The following is a 25,515-nucleotide window of genomic DNA, read 5'->3' as shown; positions in this document are numbered from 1 at the left end:
GTACCTTTGTAAGGAATACGAATAGTATATTTCCTACATGATTAAATTAAATCCACATTCATTTTTCTCATGGAAGTTAACTAGGAGATAAATTGAGATATTATCACTCTTTTCATTCTTTTTTTTTTTTTTTTGGTTTTTCGAGACAGGGTTTCTCTGTGTAGCTTTGCGCCTTTCCTGGATCTCGCTCTGTAGACCAGGCTGGCCTCGAACTCACAAAGATCCGCCTGCCTCTGCCTCCCGCACTCTTTTCATTCTTGTTTGTACTTTTTGAAATTTATTTAAAAATTTTAAGTGTGTGTGTGTGTGTGTGTGTGTTTATGTGCACGTGACTACAGGTGCCCCTGGAGGCCCAGAGGCATCAGAACCCTGGAACTGGAGTTACAGGTGGTTGTGGGCTGCCAGACATGGGTACTAGGACTGAACCTGGATCCTCTGTAAGAGCAGCACATGCTCTTGACCACTGAGCCATCTCTTCAACCCCCTTTTCTGTTTCTTAGGTTTTTGAAACAGGGGCTTGGCTATGTAGCTTTGGCTGGCCTGGTACTTGCCCAGGGTGGTCTTGAACTTTCAATAATTCTGCTTCAGCCTTGTAAGTGCTACAATTATAGGCACATGGCATCATGCTCAGCTCCTTAATATCAATCTTGAGCCCTTCAAGGCATCGACTATGCTAGTCATCAGCTTGAACTCCCTAAAATGAATAAGTGACTGACTCATTTTCCCTGTTTAAAAAAACAAAACTTTTCAATGGTCCTTTACTAGAAAAGGAGCAATCAAAGCTCTAACATGCCCCCAACTCCTACAGGCTCTAGCCTTTCATTGTCAATTCCCCACAACCTTCAAATCCACCAGCCAGCACTCCCTGTGATTTCTATTATCTATGTCTTTTGCAGTTAGTTGTCTCTACCAGAAAAGCTGTCTTCTCCCTCCCTGCCTTGGTATCTCCTCCTTAGTTTTCAGTACTCTGATGGCTTTTTTGTTTTATTTTTTTCTTCCAGAAACTTCTCTGAATTTCTAATCCAAGTAAGTGCCATTTGCTCTAGGGTTCCTATGCATTTTCTCTAGTGACATTTACTGACCATTTTATTTACCACCCAGTAAGGTAATAGTCTGTTTGCCTATAGTCTATCTCCATTATATTTTCATTTCCTTGAGAAGAGGGATTGTAGCCGGGCAGCGGTAGCACATGCCTTTAATCCCAGCACTTGGGAGGCAGAGCCAGGTGGATCTCTGTGAGTTCAAGGCTAGCCTGGTCTACAGAGCAAGATCCAGGACAGGGGCTGGAGAGATGGCTCAGCCGTTAAAGGCTAGGCTCACAACCAAAAATATAAGAGTTCGGTTCCCAGCACCCACGGCTGTCTCTCCAGCCACAAGAAAAAAAAAAAAAAAAAAAAAAGATCCAGGACAGGCACCAAAACTACACAGAGAAAGCCTGTCTCGAAGAAAAAAAAAAAAAAAAAGAAAGAAAAGAAAAGAAGAAAAAAGAGAGAAGAGGGATTGTATCTTACTTGTACACATAGTACCCAACAAAATACTAAATCAAAGTTTAATGTTGACTCCAACTTCATGTCTACAATATCACGAAAAAGACTAGTCAGGAAACTAAGCTTTCACGTCAATTATACTTAAAGGAAAACTAAACTTTTTTGAGTCAGGCAGGGTCTGACTATATAGCTCTGGCTGTCCTAGAACTCTCTAAGTAGACCAAGATAGACTTGAACTGACAGAGACCAGCCTGTCTCTGCCTCCCAAGTGTTGGGACTAAAGGCATGTGCCACCACACCTAGCTGGAAAACATGATGAGTTATAAGAAAGTGTCCATCACGTGGCAGGTATTATGCTAGGTTCTGTATAAGCTAAGTGTCATGCTGGAAAAATCACACAACTCCTAAGCCTGTTTCTTCATTTTGCAAAATAATCTCCAGGGCTACAAGAATTAAGGAAGATAAAAGAAGATATCCTGTATCTTAGCCCAGGGCTACTTCTTGTCCTTTGCTGATGAATCTATGCAGTTGTGTTACATAACCCCCCCCACACACTGTATCTCTAGTTCCAATCAAGCCCTCATCTTCTCCCAATATGTGCCATACAGAACTTTTTCTGTCATTTTTAAAAACATCCTTCTCAGACATGCTCGTAATGCACACCTGTAATACCAGTACTTGGAGGCAGAGGCAGAGGAATGCTGCCAAGTTTGAGGCCAGCTTGATCTACGGGTTCTAGGATAGCCAAGGTTACACAGTGAGACCCTGACTCCTCTCTCCTCTACAAAGTCTACAAAGTCCATCTACCCAACAAAGTCACCAGGCATATTTTATACTGGGCACAGTGGCTGATATAGCACCTGCCAATGATAAGCTGCTAATTGAAACAGTCTTTTTTTTGGGGGGGGGGGGTGTAATAGAAGCAGGAGGATTGGGAGTTCAAGGCTAGCCTGAACTACACAGAGAGATCCTGACTCAACAATACCTAAATACCCTAAACTCAGTTAAACAATTTGTAGTATATTCCAGGGATAGGGATGTGACTCACTTGGTAGAGTGCTCATCCAGCCTGCAGGAATTCCTAGGTTCAATCCCTAGCATCCACGAACCAGGCACAGTAGTGCATTATCTGCAATCCCACCACTCAGAACGTTAAGGTTACCCATGGCTACACAGTGAGTTTGAGACTAGCCAGAGAAACATTAGACATGAGAATGTTCAGAGTCCCTGGAGCTGCAGTTATACATAGTTATGAACCATCAGACGTGGGTGCTGGGAACCAAACTCTCTCTGGTCCTCTGGTGGAGCTACAAGTGCTCTTAACCAGTGAACCATCTTCCAGTCCTTACAGTGAAAGTACCATTTACCTGGGTGGATGATGGAGTGCCCTGCTTGTAAAACAGGATTCTTATAAAGTTACAGGTAACCTTGCTCTGTCAGCTCAGAAAGCAGTATAAATTTTATAAATGCAGCAAAAAGTTTAGCTTCTGTTGAGTGTAGGGTTGGGGGAAGAAATTCAGTTTTGCTGACAACTTAAGTGGACCAAAGGTTTCTCTCTGGCTGTGAAAAATGGAATGTTTTTATGAATGATTTAATAAAATCTGACACAGGTCATAGAAAAATTTAGATGTTCAAGTCAGAAAGGCAGAAATAAATTCCTAAATACCATAGCCCAACAGCAGTATGCCTATTTAGTATGTTAATTATCACCAGGTTTCCATCTGAGAAAAGACTGAAAAGGTCCCCCTGACATTCCGTCAAACTCATCTGAACGGGATTCTAGTGCATCTAGAATAAGATTGTGTGCAATCACTGGCTTCTGCCACGTTCACCATCTTCCACAGTATCAAAAGCTGTTGATGTGAACCACCCCAGGGTCTCCCCAGTTTCAAGGGTTACCTCTGTTGGTTTCAGGCTCATCGAGTATCACAAAGGAATCTTCATCAGCGCCCAGCCGTGGCTGAATGGAAACATCCACTCCCAGCTGTCTGAGTCGGTCCACAGTGAATCTTCTCACCTTTTCGGGGGGCGCGGCTACTGACAACTTAGTTTTCTGCTCCAGCTCTGCCTCTTTTGAGTCTGTTTCTTCAGTGTTTTTCAGTTTTTCTCCCTCAAGTATATGAGGGTCAGATGCCGTGAGTTCCCCAACCTGATACCCCTCATTGGCCTTGTTCCTGGAGATGGGGGATCCCTGCTGTGACACTGATCTGTCCCCAGGGGAAGGTCTTTCATCACTGTGCTTCTCAGTCTCCTCAATTTCCAGCTCTCTGTGTCTTACCGGCTCCTCCCGGCAAGCCTCATCTGATCCAGCAGTGATCCCAGCTTCTTCAGAGACCTCAGGGAGAACGCTAGCTTCCGTTACAACCTCTGCACCTGTTGTCTGCTCAGGGCCTTTGCTGGGGCCATCAGCACTCACTCCAGCTGCATCTGCTGCGTTTATGGCTTCCTTGTGATGATGGCCTGACTGATACTTACATGACCTAGAAGAGGGGAAACGAGCTGGAATTGAATTCTCAAAATTCTCACTGTGAAACACTCTCATCCCTCAACACAGAATGAATCGTTTAAATCAGTTTTAAGGGACGAAGGAATCTGAACTTTATACCAGATGCTACAAAACTGAATATTCACTAAGACTATAATCACAAGGAAAGTAGGTTCTTACTTTAGCAGGGCCATGGCATTTCCCTGGCAAGTGGGCCGGGGTTTACGTTTGAAGAAATCATGAATAGTTTTATTCTCAGGCATATGATATGGAAGATTAAGTGCAGATTCTAAAAAAATGGAACAAAACAAGAAAATACTCAAGTGTATATTCTGAAATGTCACTTCATATTCAGTTAATCAAATAGTATAAAACAAAGCTATCATGAGAAACAGAAAACAATCCTGCTTTACCGGGGGCAAGAGCAAACACAAGCAAGCCCCTTAGAGACCCCTGGCTTCTATGTTTATTTTCTTATGAAACAGGGTCATGTTGTATAACATGGGCTAGCCTGGAACTTGCTGTGTAGTCTGTGCTGATCTCAACCTCTCAATCCTCCCAGCTTCAAATACCTTAAGGGCCTTGGACCATATGCCAGGCAAAACAAACTAGAATGATTTTAGCAAACATATTTTCTTGGATCCCATTTCAAACTTATCGAGTCAGAATCATTGTGGGGCCTAAAATTCTATACATTTCAAAACTTCCTACAGAGATTGTGTCGCAGTCAGTCCACAGACAACAGAGGACTCGAGGTCAGTTCCCAGAACCCATGTTGGGTCAGCAGTTCACAACTGCCTATAACTCGAGCTCAAGAGGATCTGACTTCCTCTGGCCTCTGGGCAATTACACTCACATGCACCCTTCCATATACATACATATACAAATAGTTTAAAATTTAATAGATATATATAGATAGATATCTACATAGATATCTTAAAAACAAAGTTTCTCCTTTAGTTCTACCTCAATTCTGCAAACTTTCTGTTTATATTAGTGGTCCATGGGCTTGAGAACAACATTTATCAAGTTTAACTCTAAATTTCCTATCACAATGTGAATTCACATTAGGAGTGTTAGCAGACCAACTCCCCAGTATCCAAGTTGGGCTGACCAAAACAAAACAAAACAAAAAAAACCTCAACAACAACAACAAAATCCATGATTCACCTCAAAGTTTACCATACTGGTTTGTATTACCTCGGACGAGACGCTGAGTCTCACTATGCAGCTTTTTTAATGCTTCCTTACTTAACTTCGCTGCCTTTCTTTCCTTAAAACAAAACAAAACAAAAGGTAAAACTACATTAATGGTGTTTTCCAGAAAGATATTTATCCCTAAGAGTTTTTCTCTCCAAGAAAATAGGAGAGAAGAAAGAACAGGTACTAATAAACTCAGTACGAGCATAAAATGTACTTATTAGCAAGTCCAGGAAAACAGATTTAACCTAATGATATTTCTGTTCCTTCCATGTACAAAGAAACCTTAGAGGACAGAGAGATGGCTCAGTGGTTAAGAGCTCCCGCTGCTCTTGCAGAGGACCCAGGTTCAGTTCCCAGTACCCACATGGCAGCTCGCAGTCCAGGGAATCTGACGCCCTCTTCTGGGCACCAGGCACTGCATGCATGTGGTACACAGACATACATACAGGCATAGCACATACACATAAAGATAAATCTTTAAAAAAGAAAGAAGTAAATAATAAAAGAAAGATTTTGGTTACCAAGGAAATCAAATAAGATAAAGTGTTTATCTATGAGAAATGCACAGTCTCCTGTTGAAGAGATCAATATAAACACTAGGTAGGGCTGTCTTACCTTCCTCCCACTGCCTTTAGAAAATTCATTTTCTTCTTCTAATGAAAATGTCTCACTCTCCAGGCATGGTTCCTTTTTCTAGAAGATTGCAAACCAGCAAAAACTAAACTCAGATGAAAAGATGTTTTTCTCTTGGTGGTGCAAGGAGTTGAACTCTGGGCCCAGCACATGCTAGGCAAGTGCTCTTCCCCTGAGATGCATCCCCAACCCTCAAATTTTGTTTTGAGACAGGGTCTCATCAAATTTCCCAGGCTGATCTTGAACTTGCAATTCTCCTGCCTCCCAAGTATCTGGGATAACACAACTACCAGGGCTGACAAAAGGATGTTTCTTACTACGTTAGACTACTTTACTTTAAGTCTTAAATTAATAATTACCAGATAGAAACTTTTCCTACTGTGCTTAGAAAAAAGGTAGATACAAATGGAATCAGAACACTAACCTTTCTATTTACATATTTCCTAAGAAGGGAAACGACTTCTAGGGAACTGAAAAAACAATCCCTCTTTTTATGGGGACTGGAAATGTTAAACCAGCAGTTAAGAGCACTTGTTTTTGCAGAGGACCTGCGTTCAGTTCCTAACACCCATGCTATAGTTCACAAAAATTTATAACTCAAGTTCCAGGGAATCCAATGCCCTCTTCTGGCTTCCACAGGCACATACATGCACATGGGACATACATACACATGCAGTGTACACATTCATACACATAAAATAAAATCTTAAGAAAGAAAGTAAATCCTTTGTGGTGGTTGATTTTTGTCAACTTGACATGAATTTAAACATATCTGGGAAGAGGGAATCTTAACTGAGAAAATGCCTTCAAAGACTGGCCTGCAGTGAGCTGGCTTTCTGGAGCCCATTGCCTATGGTGGGATACCTTCCTCAGCCTTGATGCAGCGGGGAAGGGCTTGGTCCTGCCTCAACTGAATGTATCAGGCTTTGCTGACTCCCTTTTGGAGGAGGGAATGGGGAGTGGATAGGCGGGGGAAGGCTCGAGGACGGGGGAGCAGGAGGGATGAGAGAGGGATCTGTGGCTGGTATGTAAAATAAATAAAAAAATTTTCTTAAAAAAAAAAAAAAAAAGATTGGTCGCAGGCAAGTCAGTATGGATACTGTCTGATTAATCATTAATGGAGGAGAAGCCCAGTCCCCTATGGGAGCTACTGTCCCTGGGAAGGTGGCCCTGGCTTGTATAAGAAAGCAGGCTGAGCAAGATATGGAGAGCTGGGGGCTGAAGAGATGGCTCAGAGGTTAAGAGCACCGACTGCTCTTCCAGAGGTCCTGAGTTCAATTCCCAGCATCCACGTGGTGGCTCACAACCATCTGTAATGAGATCTGGCACCTTCTTCTGTATACATAATAAATAAATCTAAAAAAAAAAAAAAAAAAAAAAAAAAAAAAAAAAAAGATATGGAGAGCAAGCTAGTAAGCAGCACTCCTCCATAACTTTTGCTTCAGTTCCTGCCCTGACTTCTCTTCATGCTGGACTGCAAGTGTAAGCTCAAATACACCATTTCCTCCCCAGCATGCTTTTGGCCATGGTGTTTATCACACCAACAGAAAGCTAACTAAAATATTCCTTTTTGTTTGTTTGATCTTTTTATTTGTGTGTGTGTTTGTATGCATGAGTGCACATCTGCTGTATATGCATGTTTATCTGGGCACTGGTGTACACATGGAGGCCAGAGAAGGCTGGCAGGTCTCCTACTCTATTGCCCCACCTTGCTGTCTTGAGACAGGGTCTCTTCACTGAATCTGGGACTAGGCTGATCACCAAGTCCCGGCAATCTTCCTGCCTCTGCCTCCCACAGTCCTGGGGTTACAGCTCATGACCACACATTGCTTTTTTTAATCTGGGTCCTGGAGATTTGAACTCTGGTCCTCATGCTTAAGCAGCAAGCGATATTGCCCACTGAGCCAAAGTGCAGAAGACCCAGATTTGACTCTCAGCACCCACAAGGCAACTCACAACCATCTGTAACTCCTGTTCTAGGGGATCCGATGCCCTCTTCTGGCTTCCATGGGCATTGTACCCATGTGGTACACAGAATATATGCAAACAAAAACCACCATACATAAAAACAAATCTTTTAGAAATTAAGTTAAAAATAATAAAAGTTGCAAGAGTAAGTCAAGAAACCAAGCAAAGATTGGAAGAGGTGGGCTAGGCTGGGACGTTCTTCACTTGCCTTGTGATTTCTCACTTTGTTTTTCACAGCTGCCCTTATCGACTCTAATGACTCTTCATCTTCCAACGGAGAGTCATTTTCTTCTTCCAGACCTGTTTCAAAAAGGTCACTGTCTTCAAGACGACAGCCACTGTCATTAAGCGGCTGGTCCGCATCACTTTCCTGGACAATAAAGAAAAGGCATGATCCAATCATTTTAAAGTCTAGCATTTCATAGCATCATATGACAATCTGAAACAGACAACAAAGCCCACCTTTCATCAACAGACAATATAGCTCATCTAGAACATTCTCACTGGTTCCTATCCTACACTCACCCTCTGAAATCAAAGCTGGACTTTTGTTTGTTTGTTTTTGTTTTTCGAGACAGGGTTTCTCTGTGTAACAGCCCTGGCTGTCCTGGAACTCACTCTATAGATCAGGCTGGCTTTGAACTCACAGAGATCTGCTTGCCTCTGCCTCCTGAATGCTGGGATTAAAGGTGTGTGTGCACCACCACTGTTCGGCTAACAAATGAACTTTTGATTGATGTGTGTTTTTTAAAAATCATCCCTTCAAAGTCAATTTCATCAGAGGAGCAGTAACAAGGAATTGCTACAAGAACACACCGAGAAACCAGAAACTCATCTATTTGGAAGTGTCTTTTATGCATCCACAATGGCAAAGATCAATAATTGTAAATTATTATATAACCATCACTCTTTATGCAAAGCAGTCAATTTAAAACTATATTTTGTGTGTAGAAACAATATTAGGAACTAAAACCTACATTTTTAAAACATTAATCTATCTGAAAAATGACGCCTAATTACCTTAACAAGTACATACGTAAAATATTCATACATACTCCAGGGTATATTGTTCACCCTTAAAAATGAAATTCTGTCATTTGCAGCAATGTTATCAGGACTAGAGGACTGTGGTATTTGAATGTAATTGGCCCCATAATCCAACAGGGAGTGGCACTCTTAGGAGACATGGCTTTGTTGGGTATGGTTTTGTTGGAGGGAGTGTGTCACTGTGGGAATGGGCTCAGGTTTCCTATGCTCAGGATACGGCCCAGTGTCTCAGTCGACTTCTTGCTGCCTGCAAGACGTAGCACTTCAGCTACCTCTCCAGCACCATGTCTGAATGCATGCTGCCGCGCTCCCCACCATGATGATAATGGACTGAACCTCTGAAACTGTAAGTGAGCCACCCCAATTAAATGTTTTCTCTATAAGAGTTGCCTTGGTCATGGTGTCTCTTCACAGCAATAGAATCCCTAACTAAGACAAGGACATTATGTCAAACTAGAAAGAGAAACATCACATGTTCTCACTTATATGTGGAAATTAAGAAGTTCATTTTGGGCTAGAATGATGGCTCAGCAGTTAAGAGCCCTTGCTCCTGTTGCAGAGGTCCCAGGTTCAGTTCCCAGCATCCTTATTTGGTGGCTTCCAACTGACTTTAACTCCATTCCCAGAGGATCTGACACCTCTGACTTCTACAGGCACCTGCACCACCCACATGGTGCACATGAACTCACACAAACACATACACATTAAGAAAAAAAAAATCTTAAAAAAAAAAAAGAGTAGAAGAGAATAGCAGGGCCTTGGATAGGTTATAGAGAGATACAGTCAGTGGATACAGGAGTGTGGATGGATAAGAATAACATTTTTTATAATGATTTATTTTATGTACATTGGTGTTTTGCTTGCATGTATATATGTGTGAGGGTGTCAGGTCCCCTAGAACTGGAGTTACAGACAGTTGTGAGCAGCATGTGGGTGCTGGGAATTGAACCAAGGTCCTCTGGAAGAGCAGTCAGTGCTCTTAACTACTGAGTCACCTCTCTAGCTCCCAAGAATAACTCTTAAGGTCCTATAACACAGTAAGATAACTATGGGTTGACAACTATTAATTCAATATTTCAACATAACCAGTGGACAAGATTTTTAATGTGCCCAACACAAAGAAATGCCAACTGCTGCAGGCAATAGGTTTGCCAGTTGTTCTGATCTGATCCTTACATGCTGCACACATGCACTAAAATGTCACAGTACCCCTAATTACCCGTCAAGTAAAAACACGTTATAGAAGAACTTTGAATAAAGACTGAATTATAAAGTTCAGAAAAATGACTGCTGGGCTTATGGCGCCCGCCTTTAATCCCAGCACTCGGGAGGCAGAGGCAGGTGGATCTCTGTGAGTTCAAGGCCAGCCTGGTCTACAGAGCAAGGTCCAGGCCAGCCAAGGCTACATGGGGAGACCCTGTCTCAAAAATAACAACAACAAGAAGGATTACAAGGTTCAGAAAATCACAACACACCTCATATCTTGCTTCCTTCTTTTTCAGCCGCCTAATTTTTTCCATCCTTCTCTCCTCTTTCTCCAGTCGTCTCTTGGATTTTGCTTTTCCTTCAGTTCCTTCTCTAGAGAGTTTTTTGGCAAGCTTTCTGTCAGTGGTGAGGTCCACGGGGCTTCCAGACTGGTGGCTCAGCTCTAAGGAAGGCGTGTCTTGAGTTTCAGGATTCTCCTGACACACAGTTCCCTCCATGTGGCTCTCCTCACTGTCGGCCAGAGTCTTAGAAAGGCTTTTGACCTTCCTGTTCTTCTTCGAGTGTAAGTTCTCTTTATTCTCCTCCGTGCTGTCATAGGTGGGTTTCTCTGGAGAGGCATCTCTGTCCTCGGCCTCAGAATCACTGTCTTGCAGCGCTTTCCTGCTCTTCGTTTTCTTACTCACAAATATCTCTTCGTCAGAATCTGGAGGAAACATTTTTTTTTTTTTTTAAAGAAGGTACCCACTCATTTGGCCTTCTTCCTAGCTACTTAAAATTATATTTAATTATACCTGTGATATGTCACCTTGTGGAATTACACAATCACCATTAAGAACTGACTGTGGCAAAGCGTATCTAAAAATATACTAAAAAATTCTTTTCTGTGGCAAAACCTCTCTTGCTAAAAATGTAATTATATATATTTATAATGTGTAAAGTTGTTCTAATCATCCTGGCAAGTGTTAGAAATCCTTTTCCATAATGAATGCATTTAACCAAGCAATGTAGTAACTATTAGACATTTTATCTATTCAGTTATATAACAGAAATGGATATTCTTTAAAAATCTATGGTCATGTGGTAGTGGCGCACGTCTTTAATCCCAGCACTCAGGAGGCGGAGGCAGGTGGATCTCTGTGAGCTCGAGGCCAGCCTGGTCTACAGAGCGGGTTCCAGGACAGCTAGGGCTGTTACAGAGAAACCTTGTCTTGAAAGCAAAAACCCGTCTTGAAAACAAACAAACAAAAAACTATGTAAGCACTGTTGTTTTATATCTGTAAAAAAGAAAATAAATAATAAAGTTGGGGCACTAACAATTTGGTAAGCCAAGACAATAATGAGATTAACTGAAATAGCTTACCACCCAGGCCCCCACACTCCATTCTTAAGATTAATGTAGGTATATTACAAACCTCCTTCACTCGGGGGCTCGAGTGTTTCAAAGCTGCCTTGTCCACTGTCTACAGGACTGTCTGCCGATTCTTGTGAAACCAGTTTTAGATCACTGACTTCCAGGTTAACCTAGAAAATGAGAATAAACTTTGCATCAACAGGGAGACAGAGCTCCAAGTATGTGTGGATCCACAAAGCATGGGGTCATCCAACTGCAACTGGACAGAACCAAAACAATGATTTGATAAAGGGATGACATTTAGAATTACTGGCCAAAACAAAACCATAAATTGCTACAGGATGCTAACTGAACAACTCCTTTTACTTTTAATTATTAAACACACTAATTGCACAAATCAGATTCACTGTGTTATTTCCTTTTTCAAATTGAAAAGAAGATTTATTTATGTGTATGGATGTCTCATCTGCACACCATATTCATGTAGTGCCTGTAGAGGCCAAAAGGGGGTGTGAGAGCCCCTAGAACTGTAGTTAGCCATCATGAGGATGCTGCCTATTGAACCAGGGTTCTCTGTAAGAACCACAAGTGCTCTTAACCATTGAGCCATCTCTCCAGCCCCTTTTAAATTTCTTTTAAAAAGATTTACTTAGTTTATGTGTATGAATGTTTCTCCTGTGTGCATGTAAGGGCCCTGCATGCATGCTTGGCACTCATGAAGGTCAGAAGAGGGCACTGGATCCCCCAAACTGAAATATGGATGGTTGTGAGCCACTGTGTGGGTGATCGGAACAAATGCAGGTCCTCTAGAAGAGCAGCAAGTGCTTTAGGTAACAAGCCACCTTTCCAGCCCGTTTTAATTTTTTAAATTACATCATTTATTTTGTGTATGGTATATATGGGCATGTACGGTGAGGGAGTATGGAAGTCAGAGGACAACTTACAGAAGTCTTCTACTAGGTGGATCCTGGGGCTCAAGTCAGACTGTCAGGCTTGGCACCAAGTGCCTTTACTCATGAGTCACCTCTCAGGCCCTGCTGTGATACACACACACACACACACACACACACACACACACACACACACTCACACATCATGCAGTAGTTTTGTTCATCTACCATTCTTCTAACTTTGACTCCCCATCTCTCTGGTACCCTTCTCTGTCCCTAGTAATCCCCTCTCCTACTTTCAGGGTTTTTTTTTTTTTTTTTTTCCTTTAAGAATAAGCAAAAGTACTGCTTTTGAAGTCAGCCACCTGCCTTTGTAAATAATTTTATTGAAACCAAAGCTTTTCTTGGCTTCGGGTGAGGTGAGAAGACAGGTTGGTGCAGGATGGAAGTCTGATATTTTGTTCAGTATCTAATCACGGAAACCATGTCAAAATACGGCTTTCATTTGGTGATTAGCTTTTCTGGTACCCCATTTCTGTTCCCAAGGCAACCGTCTGGTCCTTGTCCTGGCTCCAGAAAAGAACACAGATCCCGAAACAGTTTCCTACGGCCAAATTCCACCAGTGAGCCGTCAGCGACCAGAGGGACGCCGCGCGGGAAGCACTACTGGCAAACACAGCGGGCCCACGCGTGAGACCCTCAGAGGTGCCTTCCAGAACCAGTTCCATCTTCGTACTCCCCTCGCCCCGCGTTTACACAGACTCCCACCCCACATCCTCCACGCCAGCTGGCCAAGGCCTCCTTCTTTGCCGGGGATGCTGTAAAAAGGAGCTTGCGCGGCAGGAAACGCGCCAAAGAGCAGGGCGGGCTGCCGTGACAAACCGAGGAGCCGGCTGGGCCGACAGAAGCGCGCGACAGGAGCCTCAAGGACCGAGCGCGGGAAGCCGCCAGGAGACCCGTGCGAGGCCCAGGCCCCCGTACCCAGCCCAGGGGTCTCGGAGCGGTGCACGCCGGGAATTGTAGTCCTCCGGGCTCGGCGCTCTGGCCCGGCTGGCTCCCCTGTCACACTCCGCCCTCGGCGAGCGTCCTCCACAGCCCAGGCTGGAGCCTAAACTCACCTCAGAACCCACCTCGCCGGTCATGATTCCGGCCTCCCTACCGCGCAGCTCCGGGAGAACCGGTCCTCAGCAACCTCAACTTGCGGGCGGCAGCTCCCGCTGTCTCCAGCCCGGCAGCGGAGTTCGAGCTTTCGCGCCTAGACGCACTACAGCACCCACCCTCGATAGTTTGGACCAATCCGAGGGAGGGTTTCCCGCCGAGGCCCCACCCCCTACCGTCCTGCCAATCAGGAAGCGCCTCCAGCCGGCCCGGCAAATGTAATTTGGGTTGATTTGGCGGGTCGCGGCTGCTGTTGTCAACCAGATCTAGGAGTGGCTTTGGGGTGGCTGGGGGTGCCCGGGTGCCAAGAGGTCCGGCGCTATGGCTTGGAAAGAAGGTATCTTGTGAATGGTGTTCTTGGACTTTTGATCTTTGTCTTAGTTCCATGGGTCGCACCAAGCGCAATTTGCGGAGTGATGAAACTTGCAGACAGGAAGTGAACTAGGGAGAAGTCTCTAGGTATCCCGGGGGTGTTTCACACCTGATTTTTAGCTAAGAGAACCTGAGATCCCATCGGAGGCTTTCTCCGTCAGTTCATCCCTGGAGCAATCCTAACCTACCTGCCTCTTGTGGTCGATTCTTTGTCCTTGATTTGCTCTGCTCTATGGGCAGGCAAGACTGACCCTTCTGGACTGTATGGCCCCAGCTGCCCTGCCATTTGGCTTCAGCATGGTCAGGCCAGTGCTAAAGCTACTAACAAGGTTATTGTAAAGAAACCTCTGGCACAGGGAAAGGAAGATCTGAGTGTTTATTACCCTGCGCGCGCGCGCGCGCACACACACACACACACACACACACACACACACACACACCCGTCTACTGGTATGGTGACCAACGCAGCCCAGTTTTTGAGGACTTTCTCTGTTGTAGCACGGAAGGCCTCACATCCCTAGAACCTGTTCAGAGGCATACGAGAGATGAGGTCACCCCTCATACTGGCCTCCCCTTTAAAGTTTCCAGCCTTACCTGAATCCACATTCAGGAAAAAAGCAACAACTCCATTTCTTCACCACATCTCCACCCACTTCTGCACCCTAAGGGTCTTGAGCTGGGAGTGTAGCTCAGTAGGAGAGCTCTTGCATAGCTTGCATGAGGCCCTCGAAGTAACTGAGGCTCCAGGATTTCAAAAACAGAGTCCCATCCTCCTGTTTCACCTTTTACCTATTTTACAATGAACATACATTAATGATTCATAAATATGCAGCTATCCGTGGCACTTCTTCAGCATTTGGAGGACCAACCTTTATTGGCCACACTCTTTGTGACAGAAACAATGGACAGGATTTTTGAAGTTTCGTTTCTTTTTTTTTTTTTTTTTTGTTTTTTTCAAGACAGTGTTTCTCTGTGTAGCTCTGGCTGTCCTGGATCTCACTCTGTAGACCAGGCTGGCCTCAAACTCACCGAGATCCACCTGCCTCTGCTTCCCGAATGCTGGGATTAAAGGCGTGCGCCGCCGCCACAACCACCTAGCTTTTTATACTTCTTTTTTAAAATAATGTATTTTTATTTTATTTGCATTGGTGTTTTGTCTGCGTGTTTGACAGTCGTAAGCTGCCCTGTGGATGGTGGGAATTGAACCTGGGTCCTCTGGAAGAGCAGTCAGTGCTCTTAACTGCTGAGCCATCTCTCCAGCCCCTGGACAGAATTTTATAATCGTCATCTTCCTAATCTCTGAGTAAGCCTTAAGGTAAGTAATATAATCATCTCTGTTTTAGCAAATGAAAAAAACAGACTTTAAAGAAACTAGAAACTAGCAGAGCCAGTGTTACGCCCTGTTCTTTATGACTTCAGAGCTCACACACACCAGTGTCACACCCTGTTCCTTATGACTTCAGAGCTCACACACACCAGTGTCACACCCTGTTCCTTATGACTTCAGAGCTCACACACACCAGTGTCACAGTGTCACACCCTGTTCCTTATGACTTCAGAGCTCACAGGGAGCAAGCACCCTCTGATAGCTCCCTTCTTCCCTGTTCTGGTTACCCCAATAATACTTCTGTCTGAAAAGAAAAAAAAATTACTTTCAGGAGCTAAAGAGATGATTCAGAGGTTAAGAGCCCTGGCTGCTTTTCCAGAGGACACGGGTTCAATTCCTATCACCCCCATGGCAGCTCACAGCTGTCTGTAACTCCAGTACCAGGGGATCAGACTGATGTCCTTTTCTAGCCTGCATGGGCAATAGGCACAAACACGGAGCACAGACGTACATTCAGGCAAAACACCCGTACACATTAAAATAAATAAAAAATTATTTTCATCTACTAGTCTATTCTTCCAAGAAGTTAGGCACTTTGGACTTTGATATAGCACACAGAATCAATATTTACAAGCCAGTTCTAGGCCAGCAAGATGGCTCAGCAGGTAAAGGTGCTTGTTGCATAGATCAATGACCAGAGTTCTGTCCCTAGAAACCACAGTGGAAGGAAAGCACTGACTCCCTAGATTTACCCTCTGACCGACACATGGATGTTACGGCACATGTGTGCTGCACTCACTCACACGCATACACACAAAATATGACCACAAAAAATAAAAATAGCCGGGCGGTGGTGGCGCATGCCTATAATCCCAGCACTCGGGAGGCAGAGGCAGGTAGATCTCTGTGAGTTCGAGGCCAGCCTGGGCTACAGAGTGAGTTCCAGGACAGGCTCCAAAGCTACACAGAGAAACCCTGTCTGGAATAAATAAATTAATAAATAAATAAATAAATAAATAAAAATAAATTCTGAGAAAAACAAAGCTTAACATGTTCAGGCCATTCTCAAGTGTTCTGTTATGATTTGTCCCGTGGCAGATAAACAAAACAGATGCTAAAGATTAAGAAAAGCTTGAAGAGATGCCTAAATCCTACCTTTCACTCCTTTGGATTTTGTTGCTGCTATGCTGAGAATCAAAGCCAGGACCTCATCCATGATAAATAAGTATTCTCCAACCCTGATCATTCTCTAGGTTGTCTTCTTCTTCTTCTTCTTCTTCTTCTTCTTCTTCTTCTTCTTCTTCTTCTTCTTCTTCTTCTTCTTCTTCTTCTTCTTCTCCTCCTTCTCCTCCTCCTCCTCCTCCTCCTCCTCCTCCTCCTCCTCCTCCTCCTCCTCCTCCTCCTCCTCCTCCTCCTCCTCCTCCTCCTCCTCCTCCTCCTCCTCCTCCTTCTTCTTATGAAAGAGAACCTATCATGTTACAGTTTTCTACAATTCTGTAGAATTTGTGAACTCCTGTATTCTAAAGGCCTAGGTCTGGGATGCCTCATTTCTGGAGAGGCACTGCCCCCAAGTGGTAGGTCTCCGTCATACCAGTATTTTTGTTGTTTTTGTTTTTGAGACAGGGTTTCTGGCTGTCTTGGAAGACTTTCTGTAGATCAGGATGGCCTCGAACTCGTAGAGATCCACCTGCCTCTGCCTCCTGAGTGCTGAGTGCATATACCACCATACCTGGCTTTACTTCTTTTTTATTTTTATTTTTATTTATTTTTTTAAAGATTTATTTATTTATTATCCACACACAGTGTTCTGCTTGCTTGCATGTACCTGAATACCAGAAGAGGGCACCAGATCTCATTACAGATGGCTGTGAGCCACCATGTGGTTGCTGGGAATTGAACTCAGGACCTCTGGAAAAGCAGCCAGTGCTCTTAACCGCTGAGCCATCTCTCCAGCCCCTCTTTTTTATTTTTATGGTAACTCCCTCCACCCCCGTTTAATTTTTTGTATTGGGGGGATGGGTAGACATGTCATAGCCCATGTGTGGAAGACTGATAACAACTTGTGGAAATCAGTTTTCTCATTATGGCATGTGGGTTCTGGGACTCGAATCTCCTAAAGCTGGAGTTACAGGTGGTTGCAGATCCCCAAATGTGGGTGAAAGCAGTAAGCGCTCTTAACTGCTGAGCCGTCTTTCCAGGTCCCCATTCTATTTCTCATCTGAAAGAAGTCTTGGGTTGTGTGTGAGTGGGAGAGTCACTGTAAGATTATTTGAAGAGTTAGCCAGGCGGTGGTGGCGCACACCTTTAATCCCAGCACTCGGGAGGCAGAGCCAGGCGGATCTCTGTGAGTTTGAGGCCAGCCTGGGCTACCAAGTGAGTTCCAGGAAAGGCGCAAAGCTACACAGAGAAACCCTGTCTCGAAAAAACAAAACAAAAAAAAAAACCAAAACAAAACAAAACAAAACAAAAAAAAAGATTATTCAAAGAGTTATTTAAAACTTGTCTATGGTAGAATGACATATTTATATCACTTTATATTCTGAAGCATAGGACTTCAGAAAAATTTCCTATTTCAATTTCAAACAGTTTTAAAGCCCTTAGAGAATGTCCTTGTTAGAGGTTGCATCTGATTATCTTGCTTAACACAATACCTCTTAATCAAAAATAAAATAAAAGGTCGTGCAAGACCTGAAACAGAGTAGGCGCTTAATTGTTGAATGAGTGAGCAAAATGTCATACTAAAAGCAGAAAATGGCTAGAGCCTTTCTTCAAGGTAAGCCAGCACTCTTCCTATGCAGAGGCTCCTGTGTCACAACTTTGTCCAACCTGGAGTACCTGTAAAATAGTCACCTGTTCAGTCAACAGACACCAAGCTCCTATTTGAAGTCTGTGTTAGGCCCGAAGAATGCAAAGACACATAGAAGGCAGTGTGTTCTCAGAGAGCCTCCCACTGCCAGTTGGAGACGGGCAAGCAAGTATATGCAATATGTAAATGTGTGCAAGAGATTGTGGGGAATTGGAGGGAGAGGCAGCTATAAGCTGGTGGCAGACTATGGTTGGGGCAAGTCAGGGGAAATGACTCACCAGCTGAATTTCAAAGATGAATTAGTTTCCCCAGGCTGGCACAAAGAGGAGAAAGCATCCCGTGTATGTGTAGGGGCTTGATAAAGCACGTTGTGTTTAGGGAACTGAAAGTAGGTCACTATGGCTTGAGCACAGGGTGTGTATGGAGGTTTGGAGGAGGGGTCAAAATGAAGGCTGCAAGTCACACGTGGAACAAAATGTCTGGAATGTTCTACTCAGAATTTAAACAGAATGAACTGGGCAGGTGAGGAGTAGGGGTGGGAATTGTGAAGGAGAGCGATACAGTCAAATACACGCCTGAGAAAGATTGTCCTAGCAGTGTGTGAAAGATGAATTGAAAGGGGATTAGATTGGACTCAGACAGACCAGTTGTCTCTGGGAGATTATGGGAACTTGAATTAGGTCAATGGTAGTAACAATGAAAGAGAGGGGATGGATTGGAAAAAAGAGATGAAATTAATAGTGCTTGGTGGGTGATTAACCTTGAGGAGTGAGGGAGAGTCAAGGTGACTCCGGTGATGTCCACATTTCCGGTTTGATAGTGGTGGACCATGATACTATCCATCAAAACTGAGAATGCATGTCACTGATTAAAAATTCACCCATCACTCAGGAGATCTAGGGAAGGAAGATTCTGAGTTCCAGGCCAGGGGAGGGAGGAGAAAGAGAGACAGACAGACAGACAGAGAAGAAAAGGGGGATTTGAAATGTAGCTCAGTTGCTAGAGTGCTTGCCTAGCAAACTCAAGGCCCTGGATTCCATCCCTAGCACCAGAAAAACGGCATGGTGGCACACATCTGTCGTCCTAGCATGAAGGAGAACCCTAAGGCAGTGGCTTTTTGTGTTCCACTCACATGTAGTCTCTTCACCACTCCATTTCTTCCCTAGTTCCTACCCAAGAAATACGTAGAATGGAAATTCCTCTGCCCGGGTTGGATTCAATTTTCCCAGGTGTTCTAGCACTTGATCAATCATATATATATATATATATATATATATATATATATATATATATATATATATCAGTCTGGGCTTTAGAGATGGCTTAGCAGTTAAGAGCACTCGCTGCTCCTGAGGAAGACCAGAATTCTGTTCCCAGCGCCCACATCAGGTGGCTCATAACTGCCTATAACTCCATCTGTAGGTGATGGACATCCTTTTTTGTCTTCCATAGGCACCTGTACACACATTTGCATACACACATATGTAAATTAAAAAACTACAGCTTTTCAATGTATATGTGTATCTATACAGATCATATATTAATGTATATATTCATCTATATTATTATAGAATAGCTAATCATATCTATGTATACTTTGATCATATAAACCTCAGCCAATGTAGGGAGACTTCTCTAGGTAATGCTTGAGGGAAAGGATTCCACCACAGAGTGACAAAGAGATGCTGGCCCCTTGCTACAACCTGTTCAATTCCAGTAACTGCTTTATAGATTGATTAATGCCCGGCGCCTTTCAAACATGTCAGATAACTAAAGTATACCAAGAAAGGCAGAGCCCCACAGGAAGATGGTAATGCCTTGGAGTACAGTATAGATGGGATGTTTTCATAAAACAAGGGGTGGTACTGGACAGGATAGAACTCTCAGGCCCGAAGGATGGTTTTACTATTGGTATCAACCAGAGATCTCTCATGGCTGTCTCCATGACTCAGATTTGATTGGCATTTGGTGGGTGAGGCCAAGTCTGTTAAATGTCAGTGAGAAACACTCACATGAAGAGGAAGAGGAGGAGGATATCTGAGGCAGGGGATAGAGTGACCAAAGGTGTGAAGGTAGGAAGGACACTGAGGTTCAAGGAATCATTCAGCTAGTGACAGTGAGAAGCGTGGGCAACTGTGATGGAAAAGGAGACAGGGATGAATAAGACATGAAGGTTAAGTCCAACTCACTGAGAATCTTCCGTGGGTCGCACCAGGCGCAATTTGCGGAGTGATGAAACTTCCAGACAGGAAGTGAACTAGGGAGAAGTCTCTAGGTATCCCAGGGGTGTTCCACACCTGATTTTTAGCTAAGGGAGCCTGAGATCCCATCGGAGGCTTTCTCCGTCAGTTCATCCCTGGAGCAATCCTAACCTACAGGGTTACATTTTTGCCTCTTGTGGTCGATTCTTTGTCCTTGATTTGCTCTGCTCTATGGGCAGGCAAGACTGACCCTTCTGGACTGTATGGCCCCAGCTGCCCTGCCATTTTGCGTCAGCATGGTCAGGCCAGTGCTAAAGCTACTGACAAGGTTATTGTAAAGAAACCTCTGGCACAGGGAAAGGAAGATCTGAGTGTTTATTACCACACACACACACACACACACACACACACACACACACACACACCCGTCTACTGGTATGGTGACCAGCGCGGCCCAGTTTTTGAGGACTTTCTCTGTTGTAGCACAGAAGGCCTCACATCCCTAGAACCTGTTCTCTGTGCTACATAGAAACCCTGTCTCGAAAAACAAAAAAACAAAAAAATGAAATGGGTTTAGAGGATGCTAAGTGTACCTTTACAAAATCAAATCTTTTTTTTTTTTTTTTAAATGTGTGTGTGTGTGTGTAGTGGCCATGTGGAAATTGGTTTTCTCCTCTGTCATAGGGAACCCAGGGATCGAACCCAAGTCATTAGGCTTGGGTTGTTGGCAAGCACTTCACCTCCCTAGCTTTCTCTCCAGCTCTAAGAGAAAACCAAGTTGTAAAGAAAAATATGGAAGTTTATTCAAGAAAAGGGGAGTTCCTAGGTCTGGAGAGATGGCTCAGAGGTTAAGAGCACTTCCTGCTCTTGCAGAGGACCCAGGTTCAACTCCCAGAATGCACATGATGGCTCACTCCATTCAGGGAATCCAGTGACCTCTGGCGGCTCTGCATGCGTGTGGTGCACATACACACGCAAGCAAGACACTCGTACACATAAAATAAAAATAAAATCTTAAAAAGAGGTGTTCATGCTTGATGACTCTTTACCAACTGTTATTAGGTTTTTTTTCCCCATGATTCTAACCCAGATTCTGGGGCTGGAGAGGTCTCAGTGGTTAAGATTGTGTTCTGCTCTTGTAGAAGACCCCAGTTTGCTTCCCAGCACCCGTGTCAGACAGCTTACAACCACTTATAGCTCCAGCTTCAGGGGATCCCATGCCTCTGAGCTTTGTGGGCACCTGTACTCATGTACATCATTAAAAATAAAGAATAGCCGGGCAGTGGTGGCGCACGCCTTTAACCCCAGCACTCGGGAGGCAGAACCAGGTGGATCTCTGGGAATTCAAGGCCAGCCCGGTCTACAGAGCGAAATCCAGGACAAAAAAAAAAAAAAAAAAAAATCTGTAGGCGGAGTTTCTCTATGTCCCAGCAGGCGCTCCCGAATAACCACTCAGGACTTATTATTAATTATAAATGCTTGGCTCATAGCTCAGGCTTATTACTAACAATCTCTTCCAACTTAAATTAACCCATTTTTGTTAATCTATGTGCTGCCCTGAGGATCATGGCTTTTACCTCTCCTGCATGTCCTGCTTCCTTTCCATCTGGCTGGTGACCCCCCTCTGACTCTGCCCTTCTTCTTCCCAGCATTCTCTCTGCCCCCAAAATCCTGCCTAGCCATCAGCCAATCAGCTTTTTATTAACAACAAGTGCAATACATAATTACAGTGTACAAAGATTGCTCTACAGCATAAATCTTTGATCCAGATCCTTCTATCTGCTTTTAGATCTTATAAAATCATAAGAGATCGCCTCTGGAAGAAATCTTAGAAATCAGCTTGTCCTGTCTCATCACATCACTGAACTCCAGATAAAGTGTTACCTTTTCTTTTTTTTTTTTAATCTTTTTTTTTTCCTGGAGCTGAGGACCGAACCCAGGGCCTTGCGCTTGCTAGGCAAGCGCTCTACCACTGAGCTAAATCCCCAACCCAAGTGTTACCTTTTCTATAATTCTTTAAATAGTGTAAATTAGAAACAACATAAAACATCATATATTTGTATATGCTCTGTATATGTACAAATCATAGTGTTTTTGCTGGGCAGTGGTGGTGGTGGCGGCGGCGGCGGCGGCGGCGGCGCACGCCTTTAATCCCAGCACTCAGGAGGCAGAGGCAGGCCGATCTCTGTAAGTTCCAGGCCAGCCTGGGCTACAGAGTGAGTTCCAGGAAAGGCTCCAGAGCTACACAGAGAAACCCTGTCTCGAAAAAACAAAAACAAAAACAAAAACAAAACAAAACAAACAAAAAAGCCAAATCATAGTGTTTTCATGTACATTAAGATTTGACACTTGCATGTGTCAACTATCTTTAATGTAAACTCCAGAGGCCATAAGAAATATACATTCCAGCCGGGCGGTGGTGGCGCACGCCTTTAATCCCAGCACTCGGGAGGCAGAGCCAGGCGGATCTCTGTGAGTTCAAGGCCAGCCTGGGCTACCAAGTAAGTTCCAGGAAAGGCGCAAAGCTACACAGAGAAACCCTGTCTCGAAAAACCAAAAAAAAAAAAAAAAAAAAAAAAGAAATATACATTCCAGAGGTGGGAATGTAGCTCAGTTGGCAGAGTGCTTGCCTCACATTTACAAAGTCCACAACATATAAAGCTAGGTGTGGTGGTGTATGCCTATAATCACAGAACTTGAGAAGTAAGGCTGAATTAAGGATTCAAAGCTTAAGATCATACTTAGCTGCACAGCGAGTTCGAGATTAGCCTGGGCCATATGAGACCTAGTCTCAAAAAAAAAGGGGAGGGGGGGGAGAAAATACTTTTAAACTCTAGGAAGTATCTGAGAAATTCCAAGCAATAATTCCAGTACATTCCAGTGGCAATTATTGTAAGAACGGCTGTCGTTCCCTCCAATCAATGCTCCAGGATTGTTAAATGTATTTCAGCTCTGGCCATGGTTTTTTCCTAAGTGAAATGGATGGAAAGAAGGTATGTGATTTGGTTAGAAGCATTGATTTTTACAGCCTTCTCCACCCTTTTGTACTCAGGCAGAAGAATCTAGTGAGGCCAGGAACTAGATTTTTCAGAGTAATGTATAGGCTAAGTTCTATTCAGGCCTTTACACCTCTTTCAGCCTAGAATCCTGTTACCTGTTTCTGACTAGGATAGACAAATCTGGTCAGAATGTCTTATTTACCTAAAGTAAGGCTTGCATGAAAGGTTCTTGACAAAGCACATAAAAGGACCCAGAGCTGAGACATCATCGAGCTTACAACTTGTATGAGTAAGTAGTTTTACTTGATTGCTAATAAATGTTTGAGCCTGTGTCAGATTTCAGTCTTAAATTTGGTATAACTGTAACACAGGACTTGGTAGTAAGATTGAGGAACAGGTAGCTTACCTCTCAGTGTTGAGGTGATGTCTGCTCTCCACTCTGCCACAACAAAATCCAACATGATAATACGTTCATATAAGATTACTAATAAATGATCAAATCGGATCAACTTGAAACAGAAGATGCCTTACCTCAATTCACATAACAGTTTGGTTCTCAGTGACATTAAATGCCCAACCAAATTAAACCCGTTACCAAAGAGAAGTCAAGTTGAATCAGGTTGAACAATGCAGTGTTTTCTGAAGTTGAATTTGCTTCGGTCTGGAGAACGCACCAGGAAGGAAAGTACTGGATCCAGGAACATGGGAGAGGAGATTGCCACTGTGGCCCAGGTCAAACAGTGAGAAGGGCAGATGGCACACTGGAGCAAGGCAGGCCCTAGCACCAGAGACATCCTTGTTCAGACGCTGGCTCTGCCACTCAGTCGTGTAGCTGAAGAGAAGTTGTTTCTCTTTCCTGAGCTTCAGTGAGCGTGTGCGTGCACACAAACACAATAATACGTTGGCCCCCATCAAGTCCTCTAACTCACTGACTGGTATGTGGCAAGTACAAAATAAATACCGATTCCCTCAGCCACCATCACAACTATAAAATGCTGTGGTAGAGCGCGAAAGCTGAAAGACTAGTGAGTCTCGGGTTTAACTATTTCTCGGTCACTGAATATTACAAGGAATTCTTTGGCGGAAGTTTGCTAAAATGCTCTCGCTCTTCTGTCATGGCAAAGTCACTTTAACAATGCTTACATATACTGAAAGTATAGAGGTGATAATAAGAAGATGTCGGCTTTTAAAGAAGTTTGGTGTTACTGTTTTGTATCAATGCTTATTCTGAGTTAAAACTAGCCTTCCAAATAGTGTGACATCTGATTCAACTGTTTTGTTTTTGCAGTACTGAAGATCCAGGGCCTCATACATGCTGAACAAACCAAGATACTCCTGAGCTGTATTCTCAGATATACCCCACCTCCAGAATCAATTACTGTTACTATTTTTTTTAACTTTTATTTATTATGTATACAATGTTCTGCCTGCATGTATGCCTGCACACCAGAAGACGGCACCAGATCTCATTATGGATGGTTGTGAGCCACCATGTGGTTGTTGGGAATTGAACTCAGGACCTCTGGAAGAACAGCCAGTGCTCTTAACCTCTGAGCCATCTCTCCAGCCCCACTGTTACTATTTTTTATTTTATGTGTATGAGTGTTTTGCCTGCGTGTACGCCTGCGTGTACCACTTTTGTGCCTGGTGGCAGCAGAGCCCAGAAAGAGGGCATCATATCCCCTAGAACTGGAGTTACAAACAGTTGTGAATTGCCATGTGGGTGCTGGGAACCTGGGTCCTCTGGAAGAGCAGTCAGTGTCCTGAACTACAGAGCCATCTCTCCAGCCCCCTCAGCTATTACTTCTGAGAAATGACTGATATGTAAAGCACTAGGCTAAGTCCATCATATACATTATTTAACCAATACAAATAATCTTTGTATTGTATTTAACCAATACAAAATATAAGGTAATACTTTTATTATCTTCATTTTTATAGCTTAAACTGAGATCCAGAAAATTGAAAAAAAAAAAAGATTCATTATTTAGAATCACATTGATGGTTAATAACTTACATGTTATTTTATGAGGAGACAGTTATCAATTGACAATGTGTGTGTGTGTGTGTGTGTGTATGTGTGTGCGCGCGTGCGCGCGCGTGTGCGGATAGGTAATATTTACTGTCTGTATGGGGGGTGTGTATGCTAGGATTCAAGTACAGAGCCTCATGCCTGCTATGTATTCTACCACTGAGCTATCACCCCAGCCTTAGAGACAATTTTTGAAAAATCATTTTGTATTTCTACAGGAACTTAGCATGTATTCTGCTCTTCATTTATCCTAATAGGTCCACACTTTGGTCTAGTATCATTTTCCATCAGTTTCTAGAACTTCTTCTAGCATTTCTTACAATGCAGGTCTGCCTGAAATAAGTTCTTTA

General features: G+C 43.6%; 1 protein-coding gene across 1 annotated transcript in view; it reads right to left on the bottom strand.

Annotated features, from left to right (window-relative positions):
* The window catches only part of Clspn (claspin), a 33,981-nt gene extending 20,983 nt beyond the window's left edge, over nt 1–12,998 (bottom strand). The window contains exons 1-8 of the mRNA XM_059255884.1: nt 12,879–12,998; nt 11,442–11,550; nt 10,299–10,732; nt 7,985–8,146; nt 5,791–5,868; nt 5,173–5,245; nt 4,153–4,261; nt 3,387–3,967 (exon numbers count right to left, since the gene is read on the bottom strand). Coding sequence (XP_059111867.1) covers nt 3,387–3,967; nt 4,153–4,261; nt 5,173–5,245; nt 5,791–5,868; nt 7,985–8,146; nt 10,299–10,732; nt 11,442–11,550; nt 12,879–12,998 — 1,666 coding nt within the window. The remainder of the gene's footprint in view (nt 1–3,386; nt 3,968–4,152; nt 4,262–5,172; nt 5,246–5,790; nt 5,869–7,984; nt 8,147–10,298; nt 10,733–11,441; nt 11,551–12,878) is intronic.
* Nucleotides 12,999–25,515: the final 12,517 nt, after the last annotated feature.

The sequence above is a fragment of the Peromyscus eremicus genome, chromosome 2 (assembly GCF_949786415.1).
Source record: "Peromyscus eremicus chromosome 2, PerEre_H2_v1, whole genome shotgun sequence".
Lineage (NCBI taxonomy): Eukaryota > Metazoa > Chordata > Mammalia > Rodentia > Cricetidae > Peromyscus > Peromyscus eremicus.
The sequence above is the reverse complement of the archived record's forward strand: the minus strand, read 5'-3'. Positions and strand labels throughout refer to the sequence as shown.